This window comes from Lichenostomus cassidix, chromosome 27, assembly GCF_008360975.1.
Source record: "Lichenostomus cassidix isolate B80296 chromosome 27, HeHo_3.0, whole genome shotgun sequence".
NCBI classification, from domain to species: Eukaryota; Metazoa; Chordata; class Aves; order Passeriformes; family Meliphagidae; genus Lichenostomus; species Lichenostomus cassidix.
The window spans coordinates 4,973,013-5,000,980 of NC_139507.1; the positions used below are offsets into that span (position 1 = coordinate 4,973,013).

The 27,968-nt window shown below is 44.7% G+C and overlaps 1 protein-coding gene across 1 annotated transcript; it reads left to right on the top strand.

Moving 5' to 3' along the window:
* Positions 1–7,089: 7,089 nt before the first annotated feature.
* HOXB1 (homeobox B1) lies at positions 7,090–9,129 on the top strand. The gene is made up of 2 exons (XM_085083538.1): positions 7,090–7,697; positions 8,730–9,129. Exons 1-2 carry the CDS (start codon positions 7,148–7,150, stop codon positions 9,053–9,055), a joined length of 876 nt encoding a protein of 291 aa, XP_084939664.1. The 5' UTR covers positions 7,090–7,147; the 3' UTR covers positions 9,056–9,129.
* Positions 9,130–27,968: the final 18,839 nt, after the last annotated feature.

Below are 27,968 nucleotides of genomic sequence, written 5' to 3' on the forward strand. Positions count from 1 at the left end.
GGGGTCTGTCCCCGGATTGGGTTTGGGGTCTGCAGGTCCCTGGGGTGGCTCTGGGGTACATCCTGGGGTTGGGTTTGGGGTCCATCCCATGACTGGGGCTGGGTTTGGGCTCTGCAGATCCCTGGGTGGGTTTGGGGTCTGCACATCCCTTGGGCCTCTCCAGGCATGGCTCTTAAGGAATCCCAAAAATAAAAAAAATGCTAAAAATCCTAAAAAATACGAGCCCATGGATGGATCCCAGGCGTGCTGGGAGTGCCCAGAGCTGGGGAAGGGAGGCTGAGGAGCAGCTCGGGGCAGGGGTGGCTTTGGGGTCTGCACATCCCTGGGTGGGTTTGGGGTGGGTGTGGGGTCTGCAGATCCCTGGGTGGGTTTGGGCTCTGCACATCCTCTGGGCCTCTCCAGGCATGGCACTTCAGGAAGCCTAAAAATCCTAAAACCCCTAAAAATCCTGAAACCCCTAAAAATCCTAAAAACCCTTAAAATCCTAAAATCCCAAAAACCCTAAAACCAGACGCCCCTGGGTGGATTCCAGGCATGCTGGGAGCTCTGGGAGCTGGGAAAGGGAGGCTGGACGGGGCTGGCGTGGGTTTGGGGTCGATCCCCAGAGTGGGTCTGGGGTCTGCACTCCCCTGGGGTGGCTCTGGGGTACATCCTGGGGTTGGGTCTGGGGTCCATCCCATGACTGGGGCTGGGTTTGGGCTCTGCACATCCCTGGGTGGGTTTGGGGTCGATCCCCGGACTGGGTCTGGGGTCTGCATGCCCCTGGGGTGGCTCTGGGGTATATCCCTGGGTGGGTTTGGGGTCTGCAGGTCCCTGGGTGGGTCTGGGATATATCCCTGGGTGGGTCTGGGGTACATCCTGGGGTGGGTTTGGGGTCTGCAGATCCCTGGGGTGGGTCTGGGATATATTCCTGGGTGGGTCTGGGGTCTGTCCCCGGATTGGGTTTGGGGTCTGCACATCCCTGGGGCCTCTCCAGGCACGGAGCTTAAGGAATCCCAAACATCCTAAAAATCCTACGAACAGGAGCCCCTGGATGGATCCCAGGCGTGCTGGGAACTCTGGGAATGGGAGGTTTGGGGTCTGGGGTCTGTCCTGAGCTGGGACTGGGGTCTGAGCATCCCTGGCCTGGGTCTGGGGTGGGTTTGGGGTGAGTCTGGGGTCTGAGCATCCCTGGGTTGGGCCTGGGGTCTCCGAATCCCTGGGTTGGGTTTGGGTTTGGGGTTGGTTTGGGGTTGGTTTGGGGTCTGCACATCCCTGGCTGGGTCTGGGGTCCATCTCTGGGTGGATCTGGGGTCTGCACATCCCTGGGGTGGGTCCGGGGTTGGTTTGGGCTCTGCACATCCCCGGCTGGCTTTGGGGTCCTTCCTGGGGTGGGTTTGGGGTTTCCAAACCCCTGCGTTGGGTTTAGGGTGGGTTTGGGGTCTGCACATCCCTGGCTGGGTCTGGGGTGGGTTTGGGGTGGGTTTGGGGTGGGTCAGGGGTGGGTCTGGGGTCCATCCTGGCTTAGGTTTGGGGTCTCCATATCCCTGGGGTAGGTATGGGGTGGGTTTGGGGTACATTTGGGGTCTGTGTATGGGTTTGGGGTGGGTTTGGGGTCTGTGCATGGGTTTGGGGTGGGTTTGGGGTCTGCACACCCCTGCAGGGCAGGCAGGATGGCAAGGCCGAGGCACCTCCAGCTCCTTCCAGGGAGGATTTGGGGCGACAGAAAAACATCCCAGAACCCCTAAAACCAACCCAAACCAACCCCCAAAAAAGCATCCCAGAACCCATAAAAACCCCAGAACCCCAAAAACCAACCCAAATCAACCCCCTAAAAACCAACCCCCAAAACAACCCAGAACCCCAAAAACCAACCCAAACCAACCCCCCAAAAACCAACCCAAATCAACCCCCAAAAACCAACCCAAATCAATCCCCAAAAACCAACCCAAATCAATCCCCAAAACCAACCCAAATCAATCCCCAAAAACCAACCCAAATCAACCCCTTAAACATCAACCCCCCAAAAACCATCCCAGAACCCTAAAAACCCTGAAAACCAACCCAAATCAACCCCCTAAACATCAATCCCCCCAAAAAATCCCAGAACCCCAAGAAAACATCCCAGAACCCCAAAAACCAACCCAAATCAACCCCCAATCAACCCTCGAAAAAAGCATCCCAGAAAACCCCAAAAACCAACCCCAATTATCCCCCTGAAAACCAACCCCCAAAAAACATCCCAGAACCCCTAAAAACCCCAGAACCCTAAAAACCAACCCCCTAAAAAAAAATCCCAGAACCCCAAAAACCAACCCGAACCAATCCCCAAAAAAGCATCCCAGAACCCTAAAAACCAACCCAAATCAACCCCCTAAACATCAACCCCCCAAAAAACACCCCAGAACCCCTAAAAATCCTAAAAATCAACCGCAATCAACTCCCTAAACATCAACCCCAAAATCCCAGAACCCCAAAAACCCCAGAACCCTAAAAACCAACCCCCTAAAAACCAACCCAAGTCAACCCCCTAAAAGCCAACACCCAAAAAGCCATCCCAGAACCCCAAAAACCAACCCAAATCAACCCCCAAAAAGCATCCCAGAACCCCCAAAACCCCCAAAACCCCAAAACCCCAAAACCCCAAACCCCCAAATCCACCCCAAACCATCCCAAATCCCCTGCAGAACCCCAACGCCTCCCGATCGATTAATCAATGAACTTCCACCCGCAGAAAAAACCAATTTCATAAACTCAACCTGTGCAGTTATTATCCTGCTAACAGCAGAGCTCTGCTAATTAATGCTAATTAATCCTAATTAATCCTAATTAGCGCCACCCTAATGGCGGAGAGGATAGAGAGAGATAAATTGGGAATGTTGGATAAAAAAAGGGAATTTCTATGCAATAAATTGATTTGAAAAAGGGAATTATTGAGTTCCTCCCTGGGCTCTGCCAGCCTGCAGCTCCTCCCAAATGGCAAATCAAACCTCCCCGAGAATATTTGCATGAAATTTGCATGTCATTTGCATATTATTTGCATATTATTTGGGATTATTTGCATGTTGAGAGCATTTCTGCTCTGGATTGTTGGCGAAACTCAGCGATGATTAGGGCGGAGATATGCAAATGAGGCGCGCCTGGGGCGGGGAGGGAATGGTGATTTTTTTCCTTTAATTTTATTTTTTTAAAATTTATTTGTTTTATTTTTTCTTACTGCTGAGGCAATATTTATTTAATTTTTTTTTCTTTAATTTTATTATTTCTAAAAATTTTTTATATTTTTTATATTTTAAATTTTTTATATTTATATTGATTAAATCGTGATAGAGCAATCTAAACACGATATATCCATTTAAATTATATATTTGTTTAATTACCATATATCAATTTAAATGTGATAGATCCATTTAATCGCGATATATCAATCTAAACACGATATATCCATTTAAATTATATATCAATTTAATCACTATATATCAATTTAAATGTGATAGATCCATTTAATCGCGATAGCTCAAACACGATTTATCCATTTAAATTATATATTTATTTAATTACCATATATCAATTTAAATGTGATATATCCATTTAATCGCGATATACCAACCTAAACGCGATATATCCATTTAAATTATATATCCATTTAATTACTATATATCAATTTAAATGTGATAGATCCATTTAATCGCGATAGATCAATCTAAACACGATATATCCATTTAAATTATATATTTATTTAATTACTATATATCAATTTAAATGTGATAGATCCATTTAATCACGATATGGCAATCTAAACACGATATATCCATTTAAATGATATATTTATTTAATTACTATATATCAATTTAAATGTGATAGATCCATTTAATCGCGATAGATCAATCTAAACACGATATATCCATTTAAATTATATATTTATTTAATTACTATAGATCAATTTAAATGTGATAGATCCATTTAATCGCGATATGGCAATCTAAACACGATATATCCATTTAAATTATATATCCATTTAATCACTATATATCAATCTGAACGCGATACATCAATTTAAATGATATATGCATTTACTCAAAATATATCAATTTAATGCGATTTATCGATTAAATCGCCACATATCGATTAAATTGCACTATATCAACCTAAACTCGATATATCCATTTAAATGATATATCCATCTAAGGTCGATATTAGCCATTTAAAGGCGATATATCAATTTAAACACGATATTATCCGTTTAATATATAAATTAAAATTCGCTATACCCATCTAATCACGATATATCCATTTAATCGCGATATATCTGCATTTAAACGCGAACGCAATGAAATAAAAAAAATCAGAAATCGATTTCTGTAGCGAGGCAGAGTGGCTTCGGATCTTTATATTCAAAGAGTTTCAGGCAGAGTTTCTTTTGGAAATATTTCCCCCAAAAAAATCCGAGGGATAAATGAATAAACGGAATTTTTATTATTCTTTTTTTTTTTTTTTTTTTGTGGAAGGATGGGAGTCGTGAGACGCTAAAACTCGAATTTCCCTCCGCTGGGATCGACAGAAAAACCCATTTTTCGGGTTGATTTTTCCTCAATTCCTCGAAAAGAAGTGGAAAACTTCGCAGCAATTTCCCAAAAAAAAATTTGGGAAAAATTTTGTTTTTTCCCCAAAAACTCATTGCGTCAGCCGAGCTGGAAAAACTTCCCATTCCGAGTGAACTTTTGGCCTGGAAAAGAGAAATAAAGAGGAAAAAAAGAGGGAGAAAAGCTGCTGCAGCCCCGCGGGACGGGAGCGTGGCGGAGCAGGGAGGCTGTGACAGGTGACAAATGGCTGGGGGCGGCTGAGCCTCTTGTCTCCCTGCCGCCGACAAGTAAATAAATGTTCCTTACCTATGTTCTCCTTCTGTGCTCTGCCTCCTCCTCCTCCTCCTCCTCCTCCTCCTCGGACTTCGGCCGAGCTGAGCTGGGGAGCTTGGGCTGGGGTTAGTGTGCTAAAATTGGTTAAAAACCCGAAAAAACCCAGCGGGGCTAAGGTAAAGTAGAGATTAGTGTCCCAGAATTGGTTAAAAACCCGAAAAAACCAGCGGGGCTAAGGAAAAGTAGAGATTAGTGTCCCAGAATTGGTTAAAAACCCTGGAAAACCAGCGGAGCTAAGGGAAAGCTGAGAGTAGTGCCCTAAAATTGGTTAAAAATCCCTAAAAAACCAGCGGGGCTAAGGTAGAGCTGAGTTTAGTGTGCTGGAGTTGGTTAAAAACCCTAAAAAACCAGCGGGGCTAAGGTAAAGCTGAGATTAGTGCCCTAAAATTGGTTAAAAACCCTGGAAAACCAGCGGGGCTAAGGTACAGCTGAGATTAGTGACCCAGAATTGGTTAAAAACCCTGGAAAACCAGCGGAGCTAAGGGAAAGCTGAGATTAGTGCCTTAAAATTGGTTAAAAATCCCTAAAAAACCAACGGGGCTAATGTAAAGCTGAGATTAGTGTCCTAGAGTTGGTTAAAAACCCGAAAAAACCAGCGGGGCTAAGGTAGAGCTGAGTTTAGTGTGCTGGAGTTGGTTAAAAACCCTAAAAAACCGGTGTGGCCATGGTAGAGCTGAGTTTAGTGTGCTGGAATTGGTTAAAACCCTAAAAATCCAGCCTGGCCATGGCAGAGCTGAGCTTAGTGTCCCAGAATTGGGTAAAAACCCTAAAAACCATCAAAGGCGCGTTTAACATCCCAAAATCGCTCCAAACCCCAAAAAATCCATCAAAGGCGAGTTTAACATCCCAAAATCTCTCCAAACACCCCAAACTCGGTGCCGGCGGGCAGCACGAGGTGAGGGGATGGATATGGGATGGATATGGGATGGATATGGGATGGATATGGGATGGATGGATATGGGATGGATATGGGATGGATATGGGATGGATGGATATGGGATGGATATGGGATGGATATGGGATGGATATGGGATGGATGGATATGGGATGGATATGGGATGGATGGATATGGGATGGATATGGGATGGATATGGGATGGATATGGGATGGATGGATATGGGATGGATATGGGATGGGTATGGGATGGATCTGGGATGGATATGGGATGGATATGGGATGGATATGGGATGGATGGATATGGGATGGATATGGGATGGATATGGGATGGATCTGGGATGGATATGGGATGGATATGGGATGGATATGGGATGGATATGGGATGGATATGGGATGGATGGATATGGGATGGATATGGGATGGATATGGGATGGATATGGGATGGATGGACAGACGGACAGACGGACAGATCCCGACGGACAAGGATCGGGTTTATTCCCATATTTGATAGCCAGGCCAGGCCCGGCGCGGCTCCAACAAAACCCGTTCTGTCTCCTCCTAACTTTATTTCTCCTCCTAATTAGAATATTGATCTAATTACGGCGCTTTCACCGGGGGAGCAAAGCCCGCGGTGGAGAATTAAAGCGAAAACGGAGAGGATTTTTGGGTTTTTTTCTCTCCTCAGGAGATTTTAGCGAATTCCTGATCCCGGAACAGGCCGAACACTCGGTGGGGAAAAAGTTTGCAGATGAATCAAAGAGCATCCTTTTGTGCTGGAGGCTCTGTCACACCTCCTGTCCCCTTTCCCCCTCTTTCTTTTTTCTCACATCGGGGAGAAAAAAAGAAAAAAAGAAAAAAAAAAACCTTTTAAACTGCGGGCCGAGGGGAAGTTCTGCCCCAAGCCGCATAACTCGGGGGGCCTTTTTAGCACTTAAAACACTCGCGGGGAGAGAATTCCCAACCCTTCCCGCAGCTCTGCCTTTTAAGAGCTCTTTGAGGGTTGGGTTTTTGACGCGGCCGCGTTTTGTTATCAGATGGATGGGCCGGGTTTGATTGAAGCCCCTTTGTCATGCAAACGCCACGCCCGTGATGGATGAGCCGCGCCGGGTGACAAACTCGGGGCGCCCCTCGCCCATTGGGTTCCACCCAAACCGCGCCCGCCCCGCTTTTTTTTTTAATTTTTTTTCCCCCCTTTTCTCCCCCCCAAACCCCCGCCGAGGGCCGCGGGGCTGGCCGGCCGGCGATGGAAGGGAGTCCGGGGGGTTTGACGGAGTGGCCAAAGGTTGGAGGGCAGGCGGCATCCCCCCCGCTCCGGGCTGACCCTCCTCCATCACTGGCACCCGGACAATACGAGGATGAACTCCTTCCTCGAGTACGCAATTTGTAACCGCGCCGCTCCCTCCTTCCCCCGCGCCGAGCCGGGCTCGCCGCCGTTCCCCCCGTGCGCAGGTAGCCCAGGTGGGGACGCTCCGGCCGGGGACAGTCCCTTCGGCCCGCCGGGCAGCTCCGCGCCCCTCCCGCAGCACAGCCCCGGCTTCCCCCCAGCCTCCTCCGGCCGCTTCCCCGCCGCTCCGCAGGGCTACCCGGCGCAGGCGGGTGGCTACGGCCAGCAGCAGCTCTACCTGGGCCAGCAGGACTCGGACGGGGTGTACTTCCAGCCGGCCGGCTATCCCTGCGGAGCTGCGGCCGGCCTGGGCTCGCTGGCCGAGGGCTACTCGGGCCACTTCCAGCCGCAGCCGCTCTACGGGCAGGAGCAGCCTGGCTACCTGCCCGCCCTCTACGGCCACCTCTCGCCCGCTCTGAGCGAGGAGCAGGACGCGCCGTGTCCCCCCGAGCAGTGCCACAGCGCCGCGGCGGCGCAGACCTTCGAGTGGATGCGGGTGAAGAGGAATCCCCCCAAGACAGGTGAGTTGGGGGTCGCGGGGTTCATCCGGGGGGAAATTGGGGTTTTGCGGGGTTGGCTGGCGGTGGGGAGAGGGGTTGGGTGGGTTTGTTTGGGGTTTGGGGTGTTGTTTTAAGCTCCACCAGGGGATTTTCCAGCCACTGAGGGTTTCCGAGCTCTGTTTCCAGCAGGCCAAACCCGATTTAAACTCGATTGAAACTCGATTGAAACTCGATTTAAACTCGATTGAAACTCGGTTTAAACTCGGTTTAAACTCAGCTCGGGGTGGGAAACGCCCGGCGCTTCCTGCTCCTTCCGCAGCCGCGGCTTCCATCCCCTCCGCTATTGTTCCACTTCCTTCCCCACGATCTTCCTGAAATCGCAGCCTTCCCTTCCCTTCCCTCCTCCTCCTCCTCCCCATCATCATCATCATCATCACCATCATCTTTTCCCTCCCCTCACCCTGCCGGGGCTCCCGAGGGTCCGGGATGGCTCTGGGGGGAAAAGGAGAACCTGGGAGTGGAGTGGGGTGGGAGCTGGGGGTGGGTGTGAGGGGCTGGAACGGGATGGGAACGGGATAGGATGGGGATAGGACTGGGATAGAAGTGGGATGGGGATAGGATCGGGATGGGGACTGGGATAGGAGTGGGATGGGACTGGGATAGGACTGGGATAGGATGGGCATAGGACCGGGATAGGATGGGGATAAGACTGCGATAGGACCGGGATAGGACTGGAATGAGATTTGAATAGGAGTGGGATAGGACCGGGATAGGACTGGGATGGGGACTGGGATGGGATCAGGATAAAACCGGGATGGGGACTGGAATAGGACTGGGATAGGGACCTAGACTGACCCGGATTAGGCCCGGATAGGGACCGGGACAGGACTGGAATGGGGACCGGGACCGGGCTAGGACCGGGACAGGACCGGAACGGCGACCCGTACTGTGCCCGCGCCGAGCCGCGGAGCTCCGGGCAGGCAGCACCAGCGCACAGGTGTCACCCGAGCTGCTCTGTCCCCTCCTGCCCTGGCTTGTTTCGATCTTTCCCAGGCAAACCATCCGACCTGGGGCTGCTGGGCCAACCCAACCCCATCCGCACCAACTTCAGCACCAAGCAGCTCACCGAGCTGGAGAAAGAATTCCACTTCAACAAGTACCTGAGCCGGGCGCGCCGCGTGGAGATCGCCGCCACGCTGGAGCTCAACGAGACGCAGGTGAAGATCTGGTTCCAGAACCGCCGCATGAAGCAGAAGAAGCGCGAGAAGGAAGGTTTCGCTGTCCCCTCTGCCGGCCGGGCGGCCAAGGAGGCGGCGGAGGTCTCGGATCAGTCCAGCTGCACCTCTCCCGACGCCTCGCCCAGCTCGGGGTCCTCCTGAGATCCCCCGCGGCTGGCACCGGCTGTGGCACCGGCTGTGGCACCGGCTGTGGCACCGGCTGTGGCACCGGCTGTGGCACCTCCGGGTGGTAATTTATGGACCCTCTGCGAAGCGCTGGACTCCCAAGGAGCTGCATCTTGATTTTTTTGTGGTTTTAGGTTTTTTATCTCCGTGTCTCAGGGATGGTATTTTCCCCATTTTCTCCTTTTTTTCTTCTCCCTTCTCCCTTCTCCATTTTCCCTTTTTCTCCCTTTTTCTTCTCCCTTCTCCCTTCTCCCTTTTTCTCCCTTTTCCTCCCTTTTCCTCCCTTTTCCTCCCTTTTTCTTCTCCCTTCTCCCTTTTTCTCCCTTCTCCCTTCTCCCTTTTCCTCCCTTTTTCTCCCTTTTTCTCCCTTTTCCTCCCTTTTTCTTCTCCCTCCTCCCTTTTCCTCCCTTTTCCTCCCTTTTCCTCCCTTTTCCTCCCTTTTTCTCCCTTTTTCTCCCTTCTCCCTTCCCTTTAGGAACTGCACTTTCGACCACAGAAAAAAACACAAAAAAGAAAAGAAAAAACCAAACTTTCAAACGGATTTAGCTCTCTCCTGTTTTGAAAAACTCGCACAAGGAGGATTTTTTATTTCCCGCCCTCCCTGCCCCGAGCCCATGGTCGATGCATTTTTCTTCCTTACGAGATGGTAAAAAAAAAAAAAAAAGAAAAAAAAGAAAAAAAAGTTCGGGGCAGTTTTTTAAAATGTCTTTTCTTCCCCTTTATCTCCTGTTTGTATATCTTGGAACGAGACGCTCGAGGCCTCCGAAAAGATCAGAGCCTCCCCGAAAAAAAAAGGAAAAAAAGGAAGTAAAAAAAAAAAGTTTAAAAAAGAAAAAAAAACAGGAAAAAAAGAGGCAAATTTCTGCTCCCACTTTGCACTATTTCTGCTTTACAGGGTCGATTTTTTTGTTGTTTTTTTAGGGTTTTTTGGGGTTTTTTGCTGCTCCAGGGTGGAGGGGAGGAGGAGGAGGAGGAGGAGGAGGAGGAGGAGGAGATGTGCGATTCGCGTTATCAGAGCAAACGAGGCCGCGCTGACCTCGGGCGATGTCGCGGGAGGTGTGACACGGGCTGGGGACAGAGCTGTCGCGATTTATCGCCTCTCTGTCACCTCCGAGCGCCTCGCTGTCCCCCTGCAGCCCCTCAGCCTCATCGCAGGGAGATAAAAACCTCTCGAGCCACTTGGGAAACTCCTCGCCGGCGGGTCGAGAGGTGAAAACTTTGTCAAAAACGGTTGGAATTCTCGGGAAAACTCGGGGAAAATTTGGGATTTTTCCCTCCTTTGCTGTACCTCGTCACGGAAACTACCTCAGCCCAATAAAGTTTACTTTTTCCACGAGTTTTTTTGGGGTTTTTTTGGTTAAACAGGATGGAAATCTCTGGGAAATGAGGGATGGGAGGGAGGAGGTAAAAAGGAAAATGTCCCGAACCAAGGGGTTGATCCCTTTTTCCTGCGGGAAAACTCATCCCGAGCTGCGGCAGGATGGGGAATTTGGGATTTGATCCCAAAAATCGGGAGGGATAAAAACGCAGCGCTTCCCGCTTGGGGTTTTCCGCTCGTTTCCGAAATTCCCAGGGATTTTGGGATGGGGGAGGGCAGGGATTTCCCCCAAAAATCGTCCTTCTCCTCACCCTCGGCGCGAAAATCCCCAGAAATTTGGGTCCCTAAAGAATCAGTGAGGAGCTTTGGGTACGGGGAGGGAATGAGAGGAATTTCTGATTTATCCGGAGCATTTCCACCACTAAAACCCCAAAAACCGAAGCGCTTCTGATTTATCCGGAGCATTTCCACCACTAAAACCCCAAAAAAGAAACATCTTCTGATTTATTCGGAGAATTTCCACCACTAAAATCCCCAAACCGAAACCTCTCCTGATTTATTGGGAGCATTTCCACCACTAAAACCCCAAAAGTGGTTTATTCCCCTCATCCTCCCGAGGCGATCCCCAAAAAAGGATTTTCCACGGAAAAAGGAAAAGGGAGAACATTTATCCGGAGCATTTCCACCACTAAAAACCCCAAAACCGAAACCTCAAAAGTGGTTTATGCCCCTCATCCTCCCGAGGCGATCCCCAAAAAAGGATTTTCCGTGGAAAAAGGAAAAGGGGAGGGAAGAACATTTATCCGGAGCATTTCCACCACTAAAACCCCAAAAGTGCTTTATTCCCCTCATCCCCAAAAGTAGTTTATTCCCCTCATCCTCCCGAGGAGATCCCCAAAAAAGGATTTTCCACGGAAAAAGGAAAAGGGAGGGAAGAACATTTATTCGGAACATTTCCACCACTAAAACCCCTAAAAACGAAACATGTTCTGATTTATCCGGAGCATTTCCACTACTAAAACCCCACAAAACCGAATCCTCAAAAGTGGTTTATTCCCCTCATCTTCCCGAGGAGATCCCCAAAAAAGGAAAAGGGATTTTTCCCCACGGAAAAAGGAAAAGGGGAGGGAAGAACATTTATCCGGAGCATTTCCACCCCTAAAACCCCAAAAACAAACCCTCAAAAGTGGTTTATTCCCCTCATCCTCCCGAGGCGATCCCAAAAAAGGATTTTCCTTTTTCCCCGGAAACAGGGGAAGGGCAGGGAGGGAGGGAAGAGCATCGAGCTCGGTGCTGCTCTGACCTTTTTACCTCGAAACGCCTCTGGGATTTCTAAACAAGCCAACAGAGGAGCTGCCGGAGGAACTATTGTTTGGCTTCGGCAAATTTGCAAATCTGCCCGGCGGGGGGAGAAGGAGGAGGATGAGGGATGAGGATGAAGGATGAGGATGAAGGATGAGGATGAGGAAAATCCCCGCTGCGGCCCCAGCGCAGCCCAGGCTCCTCGGGAGGGTTTCGCCCCGCAGATAAAATCTTTTTCGGTCGAATAAACTCCTTTTTGTGGGAAGAAAAGGGTTTGGAGTGTCCCGAGATAAGGGAGAGGGGAGGGTGAGGGGAAAGGTGAGGAGGGTTGGGTACAGGTCAAGGTGTGTGGGGTCAGCGAGCGCGGAGGTAAAGGGGATAAAAGGGCTGGGGGGGAGGAGGGAGTTAAACACTGCTGGTGGGACTGGGAGGGACTGGGATGGGAATGGGATGGACTGGGATGGGAGTGGGATGGGATTGGGATGGGAAAGGGACTGGGATGGGACTGGGATGGGACTGGGATGGGATTGGGATGGGATTGGGATGGACTGGGATGGGACTGGGATGGGACTGGGATGGGAATGGGATAGGGACTAGGATTGGCACCGGGACAGGACCGGGATTAGGACCAGGATGGCGACCGGGATAGGACTGGGATGGGACTGGGATGGGGACCTGGACTGTGACCGGGATAGGACCGGGACAGACCCGGCATCATTCCCGGGATAGCCCCAGGGTGAGACCCTCCTTGTCCCAGGTGAGGAGCGAAGGCAGGGCACAGCCACAGGCACTGTCCCCTCCGTGTCCCTCCGTGTCCCCTGCGTCTCCCTTCCGTGTCCCCTCGCTGTCCCCTCGCTGTCCCCATCCTGTCCCCTCTCTGTCCCCATCCTGTCCCCTCGCTGTCCCCTCGCTGTCCCCTCCCCGTCGGGCACTCCAAAGCCTCCCGGCCCCATTTGAACCTCAAAGGAACTCCGGAAGATCCCCTGGAGCTTTGTCCTTCCCCGGGACCCCCCAGTGTCCCCTGTCCCCTCCCTGCCTGTCCCCTGTCCCCTGTCCCCTGTCCCCTGTCCCCTCCCGGCTGTCCCCTGTCCCCTGTCCCCTGTCCCCTGTCCCCTCCCTGCTGTCCCTTGTCCCCTCCCTGCTGTCCCTTGTCCCTTCCCTGCCTGTCCCTGGTCCCCTCCCTGCCTGTCCCCTGTCCCCTGTCCCCTCCCGGGTTTCTCATGCTCCCCTGTCCCCGGAGAGCCGCGGGAGTCACCGGAGTCACCGGAGAGACCAGAGAGGGACAGCTGGGGGGAGGAGAGGAGCGAGGGGAGGGGGGGGTTGGGAGAGGATTTGGGATTTGGGGTTTGGGATTTCGGGGTTTTGGGATTTGGGATTTGGGATTTTGGGGTTTTGGGATTTGGGATTTGGGATTTGGAATTTGGAATATGGGGTTTTGGGATTTTGGGGTTTGGGGATTTGGGTTTTGGGATTTCGGGGATTTTGGGGTTTGGGATTTTGGGATTGGCGTTTTGGGGTTTTGGTATTTGGGGATTTGGGGATTTGGGGATTTTGGGATATTGGGATGTTGGGATGGGCGCAGGTGGGTCGGTGTGGGGTGGGGATGGTGGGGAGGGAAGGGAGCTGGTGGGGGAGATTCAGTGGAGATTTGGTCACAAACCCAAACTGTGTTTACAAGATTAATTTTCTATGATTATATGAATAATACAAGGGACTTTATAATCCGTATATCCCACATATCCCATATATACCGTATATTCCATATATTTAACACATTCCATAAATTCCCAATATTTCCCATATTCAATATATTCCACATATTCAATATATTTTGTATATTCCATATATTTAATACATTCCATATATTCCCTATATTTCCCACATTCCATATATTCCATGTATTTCCCATATTCCATATATTCCACATATTTAATACATTCCATATATTCCCTATATTCCACCTTTTCCATATATTCCATATATTTTCCATATCCCATATATTCCATACATCCCACATATTCAATATATTCTGTATATTCCATATATTCCATATATTCCATATATTCCATATATTCCCTATTTTCCATATATTCCACGTATTCAATATATTACGTATATTCCATATATTTAATATATTCCATATATTTAATATATTCCATATATTCCCTATATTCCACGTTTTCCATATATTCCCTATATTTCCCATATCCCACATATCCCATATAACCCACAAATCCCATATATCCCCCATATTCCCATATTTCCCCTCCCAACAAACCCACGCCCTAAAGGAGATTTATCCTTTTAAAACCCCAAAAATTCCCAAGGAAATCCCAAAAATTCCCAAGGGAATCCCAAAATTCCTAAGGAAATCCCAAAATTCCCGCAGAAATCCTAAATCTCCCACGGGAATTAGGGACACCGGATGTCCCTCTGTCCCCTCCGGTCCCATCTGCTCCTCCCCCGGGGTGTGACATTTCCCCCATTTGTTCTCAGAGCCAAAACCCCTTTTGATCTGCAGAAAGGAAATCCTAATTAACAAAAATCATAATTAGAGTGATAATTACAATGACAATCCCCGGCAGTTCTCACTTTCAGCTCAGTTTTGGGGTTGATTTTGGCTCCTCGGGGTGGGAAATCCCGGCGGGTCCTATTTGGGGACAAACTTTGGGGACTTTGTTGGCCCTAAAAGGGTTTGGAGCCTCCAGGGGGAGGAGGAGAGGGCGAGGAGGTTTTGGGGTTCCTCTGGAATTTGGGGTTATTTCGGAATTTGGGGTTATTCATCCCTAATTTGGGGTTATTTCAGAATTTGGGGTTATTTCGGGATTTGGGGTTATTTCAGAATTTGGGGTTATTTCAGAATTTGGGGTTCGTCTGAAATTTGGGGTTATTTCAGAATTTGGGGTTCCTCCCTCACTATCCCCTCACTGTCCCTCTCTGTCACTCTCCCTCCAAATCCAAAACCCCAAAACCAAACCCCAAACCCCAAATCCCAAACCCCAAACCCCAAACCACAAATAACCCCAAATCAACCCCAAACAATCCCAAACCCCAAATCAACCCCAAATCCCAATATTTCCCCGCTGCTTTCTCTCCTCTCCGTCCTCCTCCTCTCCCGTCGGTTCAAGCAGAGTTCCCAAACCCCAAACCCCAAATAACCCCAAATAACCCCAAATCCACCCCAAATCCCAATATTTCCCTGCTGCTCTCTCTCCTCTCCCTTTTCCCTCTCTGCCAGTTCACGCAGAGTTCCCAAACCCCAAATAACCCCAAATCACCCCCAAAATCCCAAACCGCAAACCAACCCCAAACCCCAAATAACCCCAAATAACCCCAAATCAACCCCAAATCCCACTATTTCCCCGCTGCTCTTTCTCCTCTCTCTTTTCTCTCCCTTTTTCGGTTCACGCAGAGTTCCCAAACCCCAAACCCCAAATCAACCCCAAATCCCAAACCCCAAATAACCCCAAATCACCCCCAAAATCCCAAACCGCAAACCAACCCCAAACCCCAAATAACCCCAAATAACCCCAAATAACCCCAAATCCCACTATTTCCCCTCTGTTTCTCTCCCCTCTCTGGGTTCAAGCAGAGCTCAGCCCCGCTCGGGTCACGCCCGCCGCTCGCTGCAGCTTTTGAAAAATTATTTGGGGTGAAAAATAGGAATAATGGGGCTGGGGGAGGGGGGAGGGGAGTTCAGGGGCTGGAAAAGGGAAAATGGGATTTGGGGTGTTGGGAGGAAGTGGGAAGGGAGGGAGGTTTGGGGTTGGTTTGTTCGTCGGGTGGATTTTTGTGGGTAAAATAATCGATTTTTGTGATTTAGCGATAAAATATATGTTTGTATATGAAGAAATAGATGTGTTATTGGTGTATGATGTATGGCAATGTAATATATAATATATAATATATAATATATAATATATAATATATAATATATAATATATAATATATAATATATAATATATAATATATAATATATAATATATAATATATAATATATAATAATATATACTATATAATATATAATATATAATATATAATATATAATATATGATATATGGAATACATAATAGTATATAGTATATAGAAATATAATATAATAAAATGATATATTTGTATATAAAGAAATATATGTGTTATTTTTGTATGATGTATAGCAATGTAATATATAATATATAACTATGTAATATATAATAGATAGTAATTTATATAAAATATAGCAATATATATTTTTTGTTTTAATATAATATATAATATATGGAATATATAATAGTATAGGTATAAAGAAATAAAATATTAAAATATATACTTGTATATAAAGAAATATATGTGTTATTTTTGTATAATGTATGGTAATGTAGTATATAATATATAACTATATAATATATAGTAATTTAATATAAAATATATAGCAATATAATATATAATATATAACAATATAATATATAATATATGGAATATATAATAGTATATAGTATATAGAAATAGAGTATAATAAAATATATAGCAATAGATATTTTATATGGAAATAGAATATTATATATATAGCAATAGATATTGTGTATAGCAAGAGAATATTATATTTGTAGCAAAATATTTATTAAAATGAAAAAAAGGAAAGGAAAGGAAAGGAAAGGAAAGGAAAGGAAAGGAAAGGAAAGGAAAGGAAAGGAAAGGAAAGGAAAGGAAAGGAAAGGAAAGGAAGGAAAGGAAAGGAAAGGAAAGGAAAGGAAAGGAAAGGAAAGGAAAGGAAAGGAAAGGAAAGGAAAGGAAAGGAAAGGAAAGGAAAGGAAAGGAAAGGGATCGGGAATGGCAAAGATTGTTCCCAGAATTCCCAGATATTTTGGGATCGGGAAGGGCAGGGATTGTTCCCAAATTCCCAGATATTTGGGATTGGGAAGGACAGGAATTGTCCCAAAAATTCCCAGGGGTTTTGGGATCGGGAATAGCAAAGATTGTCCCCAAAATTCCCAGAGATTTTGGGATCGAGGATGTCAGAGATTTTCCCAAAATTCCCAGATATTTTGGGATCGGGAAGGGCAGGGATTGTCCCAAAAATTTTTGGGATCGGGAAGGGCAGGGATTGTCCCGAAAATTCCAGATATTTGGGATCGGGAAGAGCAGGGATTGTCCCCAAAATTCCCAGAGGTTTTGGGATCTGGAGTTTCTCCCTGGGAATTGGAAAGTCCCGAGAATGGCAAAGATTGTCCCCAAAATTCCAGATATTTTGGGATCGAGGATGTCAAAGATTTTCCCAAATTCCCAGATATTTTGGGATCTGGGAACGCAACGATTTTCCCCTAAAATTCGGTTTTTCCCCAGTTCTGTCCCACTCTGCTCACCTTCACTCCGCTGGGAATTCGCGGCTCTTTTCCCACGGAATTCCCAAAAATCCCAGCCGGGAATCCCTCGGGAATCAGGCTCGGGAAAAGGGAATTCCCTTTAAAAAACCCTAAAAATCAAATCCGGGGAGATTTCAGGGATTTATCCCAAAATTCCCCAATTTATTTCAGTCCTTTTGGGTTAAAAAATCACAAAAATCATGAATTTTGGTCTCAGGGGATTAAAAAAAATGGGAATTTCAGAGGATTGTCCTGGTTTTTCCCTCTGGAGTTAATCCATGGAAATCTCACTTCGGGAAAACTTCACCTCACTCTGCCTTGATTGATTTATTAGTTGTTAATTATTAATTATTAATAATTTTTCATTTATCCTTTATTATCTACTATTTATTACTTATTACTTATTATTTACTATTTACTATCTACTATTTATCATTATCATTTATTTTCTACTCTTTATTACTTATTACTTATTATTTATTACTTATTACTTATTATTTACTATTTACTATTATTAATTCCTTTCTATTATCTATTTTCTATTATTTTCTATTTTCTATTTTCTATTATTTTCTATTTTCTCTTTTCTATTTTCTCTTTTCTATTTTCTATTTTCTATTTTCTATTTATTCTCTATTCTTTTTCCATTCCATTCAACTCGATTTTCTCTCCTCCACAGAATATTTTTCCCCAATTTTTCCTCCCCTCAGCTCTGCAGAACATCAGAGAAAATTGGGGAAAAACCAAGCAGCAAAATGAAGGGTTTTTTATGATTTTTTCCCTCCAGATAAGTCAGGAATTCCTGAATTTCTGCTTTTTGTAAATCCTCTCTGCGCTGTGACCACCGAGGGAGGAAACATCCGAGGAATTCAACATCAAAAAAACCCCAAAAAATGGAATTTTTTCTCTCTCAGGCACTGGGGGGGAAGAAGTTGTGAAATTTCTCGGTGAAAAAAAGGGATTTTAATACAAACTGCCAGGCGGGTGTGAGATAAAAACTTCCCTTGATGTGCTGAGAGGAGGAATTCAGCAAACCGGCAGATCAAAGGAGGAGAAAAAAACCTGAATTTTTCTGATAACAAAAGTGGGTTTTTTTCCATCCTCAAAGCTCCCTCGCTTTGAAAAAAAAAAGATAAAAAAATTCCTCGAGTGAATAATTGAAATAATTTCGGAGTTGTGTGGTAATTGAGGGGAAAAATTAAAAAAAAGAAAAGAAAAATTCCTCGCTTAAGTAATTTAAATAATTTCCTAGTCACATGATAATTGAGGGGAAAAAAATACAAAAAAAAAAAAGGAAAGAAAAATTCCTTGTGTAAATAATTGAAATAATTTCTGAGTTGTGTGATAATTGAGGGGAAAAAATTAAAAAATAAAAATTCCTCGCGTAAATATATTCAATAATTTCTGAGTCGTGCGATAATTGAGAGGAAAAAATTTTAAAAAAAAGAAAAAAATTCCTCGTATAAATAATTTCAATAATTTCTGAGTCACACGATAATTGAGGGGAAAAATTAAAAAAAAAGAAAAAAAATCGTTGTGTAAATAATTTCAATAATTTCTGAGTTGCACGATAATTGAGAGGAAATAATTTAAAAAAAAGAAAAAAATTCCTCACATAACTAATTTCAATAATTTCCGAGTCACAAGATAATTGAGAGGAAAAAATAAAAAAAAAAAGGAAAGAAAAATTCCTTGTGTAAATAATTGCAATAATTTCTGAGCCACATGATAATTGAGAGGAAAAAATTAGAAAAAAAAAAGAAAAAAAATTCCTTGCATAAATAATTTCTATAATTTCTGAGTTGCATGATAATTGAGGGGAAATAATTTAAAAAAAAGAAAAGAAAAATTCCTCTCATAAATAATTTCAATAATTTCCAAGTCGCACGATAATTGAGGGAAAAAATTATAAAAAAAAGGCAATTTTGGGTTTTTTTCCATGGATTTTTCCGGGAGGATTGGCATTTTCCAGCTCCTTCTGGGGTTTGTGAAATCCCAAGAAGGAAAATTCCTCTCCTGGGGACTCAAAGGTTATCAGGCTGGAAATAGCTGAGCTGAGCTGAGGGAAAACAGAGCAGCTGGAGAAACTGCCTTGGGACCCCAAATTCCTGCTTTTGGTCCCATTTTACCCAAAATTCCCAGCTTTTATTCGGATTTTACCCGAAATTCCCAGGTTTTATTCGGATTTTACCCAAAATTCCCAGGTTTTATTCGGATTTTACCCGAACTTTCCAGCTTTTATTCAGATTTTTCCCATCCCTCCTGGATTTATTCCCATTTTACCCACCTTGTATTCCGATTTTCTCCATCCTTCCTGGTTTTTATCCTGATTTTTCCCAACTTTTATCCCAATTTTTCCCATCCTTCCCACCTTTTATCTCAATTTTCCCCACCCTTTATCCCAATTTTCCCCATCCTTCCCAGATTTATCCCAATTTTCCCCATCCTTCCCAGATTTATCCCAATTTTCCCATCCTTCTCAATTTTTATCCCAATTTTTCCCATCCTTCCCAGATTTACCCCCATTTTACCCACCCTTTATCCTGATTTTCCCATCCTTCCCAAATTTATCCCAATTTTCCCCATCCTTCCCACCCTTTATCCCAATTTTTTCCCACCTTTTATCCCAGTTTTCCCACCCTTCCCAGATTTATCCCAATTTTTCCCATCCTTCAAGGATTTATCCCAGTTTTGCCAGCCTTTATCCTGATTTTCCCATCCTTCCTGGTTTTTATCCTGATTTTCCCATCTTTTATCCCAATTTTTCTCATCCTTCCCAGATTTATCCCAATTTCCCCCATTCTTCCCACCTTTTATCCCTCCTCGGCTTTTATCCCAACTTTTCCCATCCTTCCCAGATTTATCCCATTTTTCCCATCCTTTATCCCGATTTTCCCATCCTTCCCAGATTTTATCCCAATTTTACTCATCCCTCCTGGATTTATCCCAATTTTTCTCATCATTCCCAGATTTTATCCCGATTTTCCCGGAGCAGAGCTCAGGCACATCCAGACAGGGAATCACCTCCGGAATCTCCTCTGGATTTCATTCCCGGAGCCCAGGAGGATTGGAATTGTTTGGAGAGAAATCCAAATAAACATATTTAAACATTATCAGATATTTAATGTTGAGGATTTTGGAATTTTCCAGGAGGATTGGGATTGTTTGGAGAGAAATCCAAATAAACATCATGGAAAGTTATCAGATATTTAATATCTAGGATTTCAGAGTTCTCCAGGGGGATTGGGAATGTTTGGAGAGAAATCCAAACAAACATCATGGAAAGCTATCAGATATTTAATTTCTAGGATTTCAGAGTTCTCCAGGGGGATTAGGATTGTTTGGAGAGAAATCCAAATAAACATTTTCAAATATTATCAAATATTATCAAATATTTCACGTTGAGGATTTTGGAATTCTCCAGGCAGATTGGGAATGTTTGGAGAGAAACCCAAATAAATATTATCAAATATTTCATGTTGAGGATTTTGAATTCTCCAAGAGGATTGGGATTGTTTGGAGAGAAATCCAAATAAACATATTTAAACATTATCAGGTATTTCATGTTGAGGGTTTTGGAGTTCTCCAGGAGGATTGGGACAATTGGGAATGTTTGGAGAGAAATCCAAATAAAGAAAATCAAACAAAATCAAATATTTCATGTTGAGGGTTTTGGAATTCTCCGGGAGGATTGGGAATGTTTGGAGAGAAATCCAAACAAACATAATCCAATGTTATCAGATATTTCACGTTGAGGATTTTGGAGAGAAATCCAAATAAACATCATGGAAAGTTATCAGCTGTTTCATGTCCAAGGTTTTGGAGTTCTCCAGGAGGATTGGGATTGTTTGGAGAGAAACCCAAATAAACATTATCAGCTATTTCACGTTGAGAATTTTGAAGTTCTCCGCGAGGATTGGGATTGTTTGGAGAGAAATCCAAATAAACATCTTCCAACCTTATCAGATATTTAATGTTGAGGGTTTCAGAATTCTCCAGGAGGATTGGGAATGTTTGGAGAGAAATCCAAATAAACAAAATCCAACATTATCAGATATTTAATATCCAAAGTTTTGAAGTTCATCAGGAGGATTGGGAATGTTTGGAGAGAAACCCAAACAAACATCACCCAACATTATCAGATATTTAATATCCAAAGTTTTGAAGTTCACTGAGGATTGGGATTGTTTGGATAAAAACCCAAACAAACATCACAGAACCTTATCAGCGATTTCATGTCCAAGGTTTCGGAGCTCTCCGGGGCGATTAGCAATGTTTGGATATCGATGTCCTCCTGCCAACCCCACGTGTCCCTCTGGCCACCTCTGGCCACCTTTGGCCACCTCTGGCCACCTTTGGCCACCTTTAACCCTTTCCTGCCCGAACCCCATTCCCGATCCCACATTTCATCCCGGAATGTTTACGGGATCTGCCAGCTCCTCGCTCAGCCCCACCTGGGCGCTGTCCATCCCGGGATTGTCCATCTGTCACTCCCAGGATTGTCCATCTGTCCATCCCGGGACAGTTCCCGATAACTCCTGGCCAATCCCGGATTTTCCCAGACAGGTTTTGTGCCACAGGGTCAAGTGGTGCTTGTGTTCAAGGGACTCCGAGATATGAAATTTTTCTCCCTTTTTTTCTCTCTTTTTTCTCTCTTTTTTCTCCCTTTTTTCCCCTTTTTCGCCCCTTTTTTCTCCCTTTTTTTCCTCCCTTTTTCCCCCTTTTTCTCCTCTTTTTTTTCTCCTTTTTTCCCCCTTTTTCGCCCCTTTTTTCTCCCTTTTTTCTCCCTTTTCTCCCCTTTTTCCCCTTTTTTTCCCTTTTTTTCCTTTTTTTCCTTCCCCCCACACCCATTTTTCACCACTTTTTTCACCTTCTTTTTGCCTTTTTCCTTCTTTTCCCCCTTTTTCCTTTTCTCCCCTATTTCTCCCTTTTCCCATTTTTTCCCCTTTTCCCCACTTTTCCTCCACTTTTCCCCTTTTTTCCCTTTTTGCTCTTTTTTGCACCTTTCTCCCTTTTTCCTTCCTTTTTCCCCTTTTTTTCCTCATGGACTTTGTGGTTCCTGGTTGTGAATTATTCCAGATTTTGGGATAATAATGGAAGGGGCTGGATGAGCTTCGAGGTCCTTTCCAGCTTAATTTATCCCAATCCCAATCCCAATCCCATCCCATTATTATATTATTATATATAATTTATATATAATATTTTTATAAATAATTATACAATTATGTATATAATAATAAATATATATTATATAGCAACTATTACTTAAGAATATCAATAATTAATAATATATATGATAGAGAACAATATTCTATATAATAATTAATTAAACAGATTTATGATACTTATGAATTAAATATTAGTTATATCAATTAATCAATTATTAGATATCATTAATTAATTTTTTAAATAACAATAAAATAATTCTTTTTCCATGTTAATTCCATTTTTTCCCCCAAGATGAAAACTCCCAGAACTTCCTCTTCTTTTATTCTCCTGAAAACCTCATTTTGTTTTCATTTTCTCCATTTCCCTAATATTTATCCATGAGGAATAGTTTTGGTTTTTCAGGAATTTCCGAGCAGCTGCTGGAATTCACTCAGCTTTTCATCCTCTGGCTGGAAATGTGGATAAAAATATGAAAAATATGGATTTTATGGGCTCCATGTGTCTCTGCAGCCGGAAATCCTGATTTTCCGAAAGCTCTGAGGGTTGGGATGGAATCCCAAATATCCCAAATATCCCAAAAATATCCCAAATCCCCATTTTTGGGTTCCCAGCTGCTGTCAAACTTAGTGAATCCATCGTGCAGCTCCAAAATTGGGCTTTTTGAAGTGGTTTTGAACTGAATTTTGAAGATTTGAGCTCAGAAAGTGGAACCAGGTTTTGGTTTGTTCCTGCTGAAAAAAATGTAGCGGAAAAAATCCTCCAAAAATCCTCCAAAAATCCCCCCAAAACCCCCAAAAATCCCACCAAAATTCTTCACACATCCCCCAAAAATCCTCAAAATATACCCCCAAAAAATCCCCCAAAATTCCTCAAATCCCCCATAAATCCTCCAAAAATCTCAAAAATCCCCAAAAATTCTCAAAAATACCCCAAAAATCCCACCCCCCAAAATCCCCAAAAATCCCCCTAAAATCCCTCAAAACTTCCCCCAAAATCCCCCTCAAATAAGTCCTCAAAAATTTAGGATCAGTGACATCGGGATCGGTGACATCGGGATTTGGGACATTGGAATCCATCAGGGTTGATGACACCAGGATCCATCAGGACCGATGTCACCAGGATCAGACCAATGGCACCAGGATCAGATCAATGTCACCAAGATCCATCAGGATCAATGTCACCAGGATCACATAAATGACACCAGGATCAGATTGATGTCACCAAGATCAGACTGATGTCACCAAGATTGGATCGATGTCACCAGGATCCGATCAATGTCACCATCAGATCGATGTCACCAAGATCCATCAGGATCAATGTCACCAGGATCGGATCAATGTCACCAGGATCAGATCGATGTCACCAAGATCAGATTGGATCAATGTCACCAGGATCGGATTGATGTCACCAGGATCAGTGTCACCAAGATCAGATCGATGTCACCAAGATCAGATCGATGGCACCAGGATCAGATTGATGGCACCAGGATCCATCAGGATCGATGTCACCAGGATCAGACTGATGTCACCAGGATCGGATCAATGTCACCAAGATCGGATCAATGTCACCAAGATTGGATCGATGTCACCAGGATCAGACAATGTCACCAGGATCAGACTGATGTCACCAGGATCGGATCGATGTCACCAAGATTGGATCGATGTCACCAGGATCAGACAATGTCACCAGGATCACATCGATGTCACCAAGATCCATCAGGATCAATGTCACCAGGATCAGATAGATGTCACCAGGATCAGACCAATGTCACCAGGATTGGATCAATGACACCAGGATCAGATTGATGTCACCAGGATCAGATCGATGTCACCAGGATCAGATGGATGTCACCAGGATCAGTGACACCAGGATCCATCAGATCGATGTCACCAGGATCAGATGGATGTCACCAGGATCAGATCAATGTCACCAGGATCAGAATGATGACATCAGGATCAGTGACACCAGGATCCATCAGGATTGATGTCACCAGGATCAGATCAATGTCACCAGGACCGGATCAATGACACCAGGATCACATCGATGTCACCAGGATCAGATGGATGTCACCAGCACCACACCGATGACGTCCCCATCTCTCATCCCAAATTCCATTCCCACAATTCCCATTATTCCATTTCCCCTCCGGACACTCAGCGATCCTCCGGATCATCCGGATTCTCTGCTTTCCCGGAATCCCCAATTCCCGGAATTCCCAATTCTCGGCGCTCCTTGGGGACACCGGCGGTGCCAGCGCTGGACTGGTGTCCCCGAGAGGTGACAGATGGGAGGTGACAGCTCGTCCTGCTGGTGGCAGAGCGCCTGGCCTGGCCGGATCGGGCTTTGTGCTCTGCGAGGAGGAGAGGGAGGAGGGAAAAATGGGAAAAATGGGGAAAAAAAGGAGAAAATGGGGGGAAAATAGGGGAAAAATAGGGAAAAAAACAGGGAAAAAATAGGGAAAAACCAGGGAAAAACCACAGGAAAACAGGGAGAAATCAGGGAAAAAAATAGGGGAAAAATAGGGAAAACAGGGAGTAATCAGGGGAAAAAATAGGGAAAAGATAGGGAAAAAATAGGGAAAAAGCAGGGGAAGAACAGGGAGAAATCAGGGAAAAAAATGGGGGGACATTAGGGAAAAAACAGGGAAAAAACAGAGAAAAAAATAGGGGAAAAATAGGGAAAAGCCAGGGGAAGAACAGGGAGAAATCAGGGAAAAAAACAGGGAGAAAAATAGGGGAAAATTAGGGGAAAAATAGGGGAAAAACAGTGAGAAATCAGGGAAAAATAGGGAAAAAATAGGGGAAAAATAGGGGAAAAATAGGGGAAAAATAGGGGAAGAACAGGGGGAAACCAGGGAAAAAATAGGGAAAAAACAGGGAAAAAATAGGGGAAAATATGGAAAAACCAGGGAAAAATCAGGGGAAAATCAGGGGAAAAAATAGGGGAAAATATGGAAAAAACAGGGGAAAAAATAGGGGAAAAATATGGAAAAACCAGGGAAAAATCAGGGGGAAATGAGGGGAAAACCTCCTTTTCTCATTCCAGGGGATTAAACCCAGGATTTAATCCCAGGATTAAACCTTTGTAATCCTGGGATTGTGAAAAATCCTGGAATTGTAAATCTTTGTAATCCTGAAAATGTGAATAAACCTGGAATTGCAAATCCTTGTAATCCTGGAATTGTAAATAAACCTGGAATTGTAAACCTTTGTAATCCTGAAAATGTGAATAAACCTGGAATTGTAAACTCTTGTAATCCTGAAAATGTGAATAATTCTGGAATTGTAAATCCTTGTAATCCTAGGATTGTGAAAAATCCTGGAATTGTGAATAAAACTGGAATTTTAACCCCTTGTAATCCTGAAAATGTGAATAAACCTGGAATTGTAAATCCTTGTAATGCTGGGATTTTGAATAAAGATGGAATTTTAACCCCTTGGAACCCTGGAATTGTAAATAATCCTGGAATTGTAAATAATCCTGGGATTGTAAATAATCCTGGAATTGTAAATAATCCTGGAATTCTAAATAAACCTGGGATTTTAACCCCTTGTAATCCTGGGATTGCAAATAATCCTGGAATTTTAAACACTTGTAACCCTGGAATTGTGAATAAACCTGAAATTGTGAATAAACTTGGAATTGTGAATAAACCTGGAATTGCAAACCCTGATAATCCTGGAATTGCAAACCCTGACAATCCTGGAATTACAGGGGGGAAATGGGGAAAAAAGTAGAAAAAAGATGGAAAAAAGGGAAGAGAAGGAGGGGAAAGAGGGAAAGATGGGGGAAAATGGAGAAAAATGGGGGGAAAGGGAGAAAAATGGAGAAAAAAGGGGAGAAAAGGGGGGAAAATGGAAAAAAAGGGGGAAAAAAAAGGTGGAAAAATGGGGAAAAATGGAGGAAAAATGGGGAAAAATTAAGAAAAAAGGGGAAAAGGGTTGCCAGGAGCTCCGGATGCTGCGATATTCCTGATATTCCCGATATTCCCGGCAGGAATTTTCTCTCCCTTTCTCCCGGAGCTCCTCCAAAGCCTCCCTGCTCCGTTGCCATGGTTACCGCAGCCCCGTTTTCCTGGGAAATTGGATTTTTCCGGAGAAATGTGTTCCAAACCCTGGCTGGGGGGATTTGATGAGAAATGCTGAGATATTTTCATTTTCTCTCCCCTTCGAGGCCCCAAAATGCAGCGTTTCCTGTGCTTTGAGGTCTCAACATCCGCTGTGGGGCGAGGCTGAAAAAAAAAAACCCCAAAAAACCCCAAATGGGGGAGGTTTGGTCCTAAAACCGAAATTGGGTTGAGTTTGAAAAGGTTTTGAGGGGGAGGGAGAGAAACGGAGATGAATTGGAGGAAAAAAACCCGAAAATGGGGTGGGAAATGTGGGATGGGAAAGAACAGGAACCCCAAAAATCCTAAAATCCCAAAATGCAGCCCAGAGTGTTGATGGAATTCCCCCAAAAATCCCAAAACCTCAAAATTCTACCCACAATTTTCCTGTGAATCTCCCAAAATCCCAAAATCTAACCTAGAGTTTTCCTGTAAATGTCCCCAAATCCCAAAATCTAACCCGGAGTTTTGCTGGAAATCTCTGTATTTCCAGGAGAATTTCCATATTTCCCTGTGGAGAAACATCTCCACATTTCCAGGAATATTTTCCCATATTTCTGTGTAGAAGTCTCCACATTTCCAGGATTATTCCCCATATTTCCATAGGAAGGAGCATCTCCACATGCCCAGAATCATCTCCAGCCTGGAAAAATCCCAATTTCAACTCCTGATCCCAATACCAGTTCTGATCTTTATCCCAATCCCAATTCCTGATCCTGATCCCAATCCTGATCTTTATCCCAACTCCTGATCCCAATCCCAATTCCTGATTTTTATCCCAATCCTAGCTCCTGATCCTGATCCCAATCTTGATCTTTATCCCAATTCCAATCCTGATCCCAATCCCAACTCCTGATCTCCATTCCATTCCTGATCTTTATCTTAATCCCAATACTGATCCTGATCCCAATCCCAAATCCTGATCCCAATCCCAGCTCCTGATCTTCATCTTAATCCTAACTCCTGATCCCGATCCCAATTTCAGCTCCTGATCTTTTTCCTAACCCCTGATCCTGATCCCAATTTCAGCTCCTGATCTTTTTCCTAACCCCTGATCCTGATCCCAATCCTGGTCTTTTCCCAACTCCTGATCCCAACCCCAATCCTGATCTTTATCCCAATTCCAGCTCCTGATCTTTATCCCAATTCCAGCTCCTGATCTTTATCCCAATCCCGATCTGATTTTTTCCCAGCTCCTGATCTTTGTCCCAACCCCAGTCCTGATCCCAATCCTGATCTTTATCCCAATCCTAACGCCTGATCCTGATCCTGATCCCAATCCTGATCCCGATCCCAATCCTAACTCCTGATCCCAATCCTGATCTTTATCCCAATCCCAATCTGATTTTTTTCCCAACTCCTGATCTTTATCCCAATCCCAGTCCTGATCCCAATCCTGATCTTCATCCCAACCCTAACTCCTGATCCCAATCCTAATCCTAACTCCTGATATTTATCCCAATCCCAATCCTGACCCCAATCCCAATTCCCAGCATTGGGATTTCCAGCTGCACCAATCCGAATTTCCCCAGGTGAGGCTTTTCCCGGAATTTTGGGATCCCGCGGCACACCTGGGCATCCTTCCCGCCCATAAAAGGAGGGCTGAAAACCCTAAAGCTCCTCCCCTTTGTTTTTGGGGTTTTTTTAGGGTTT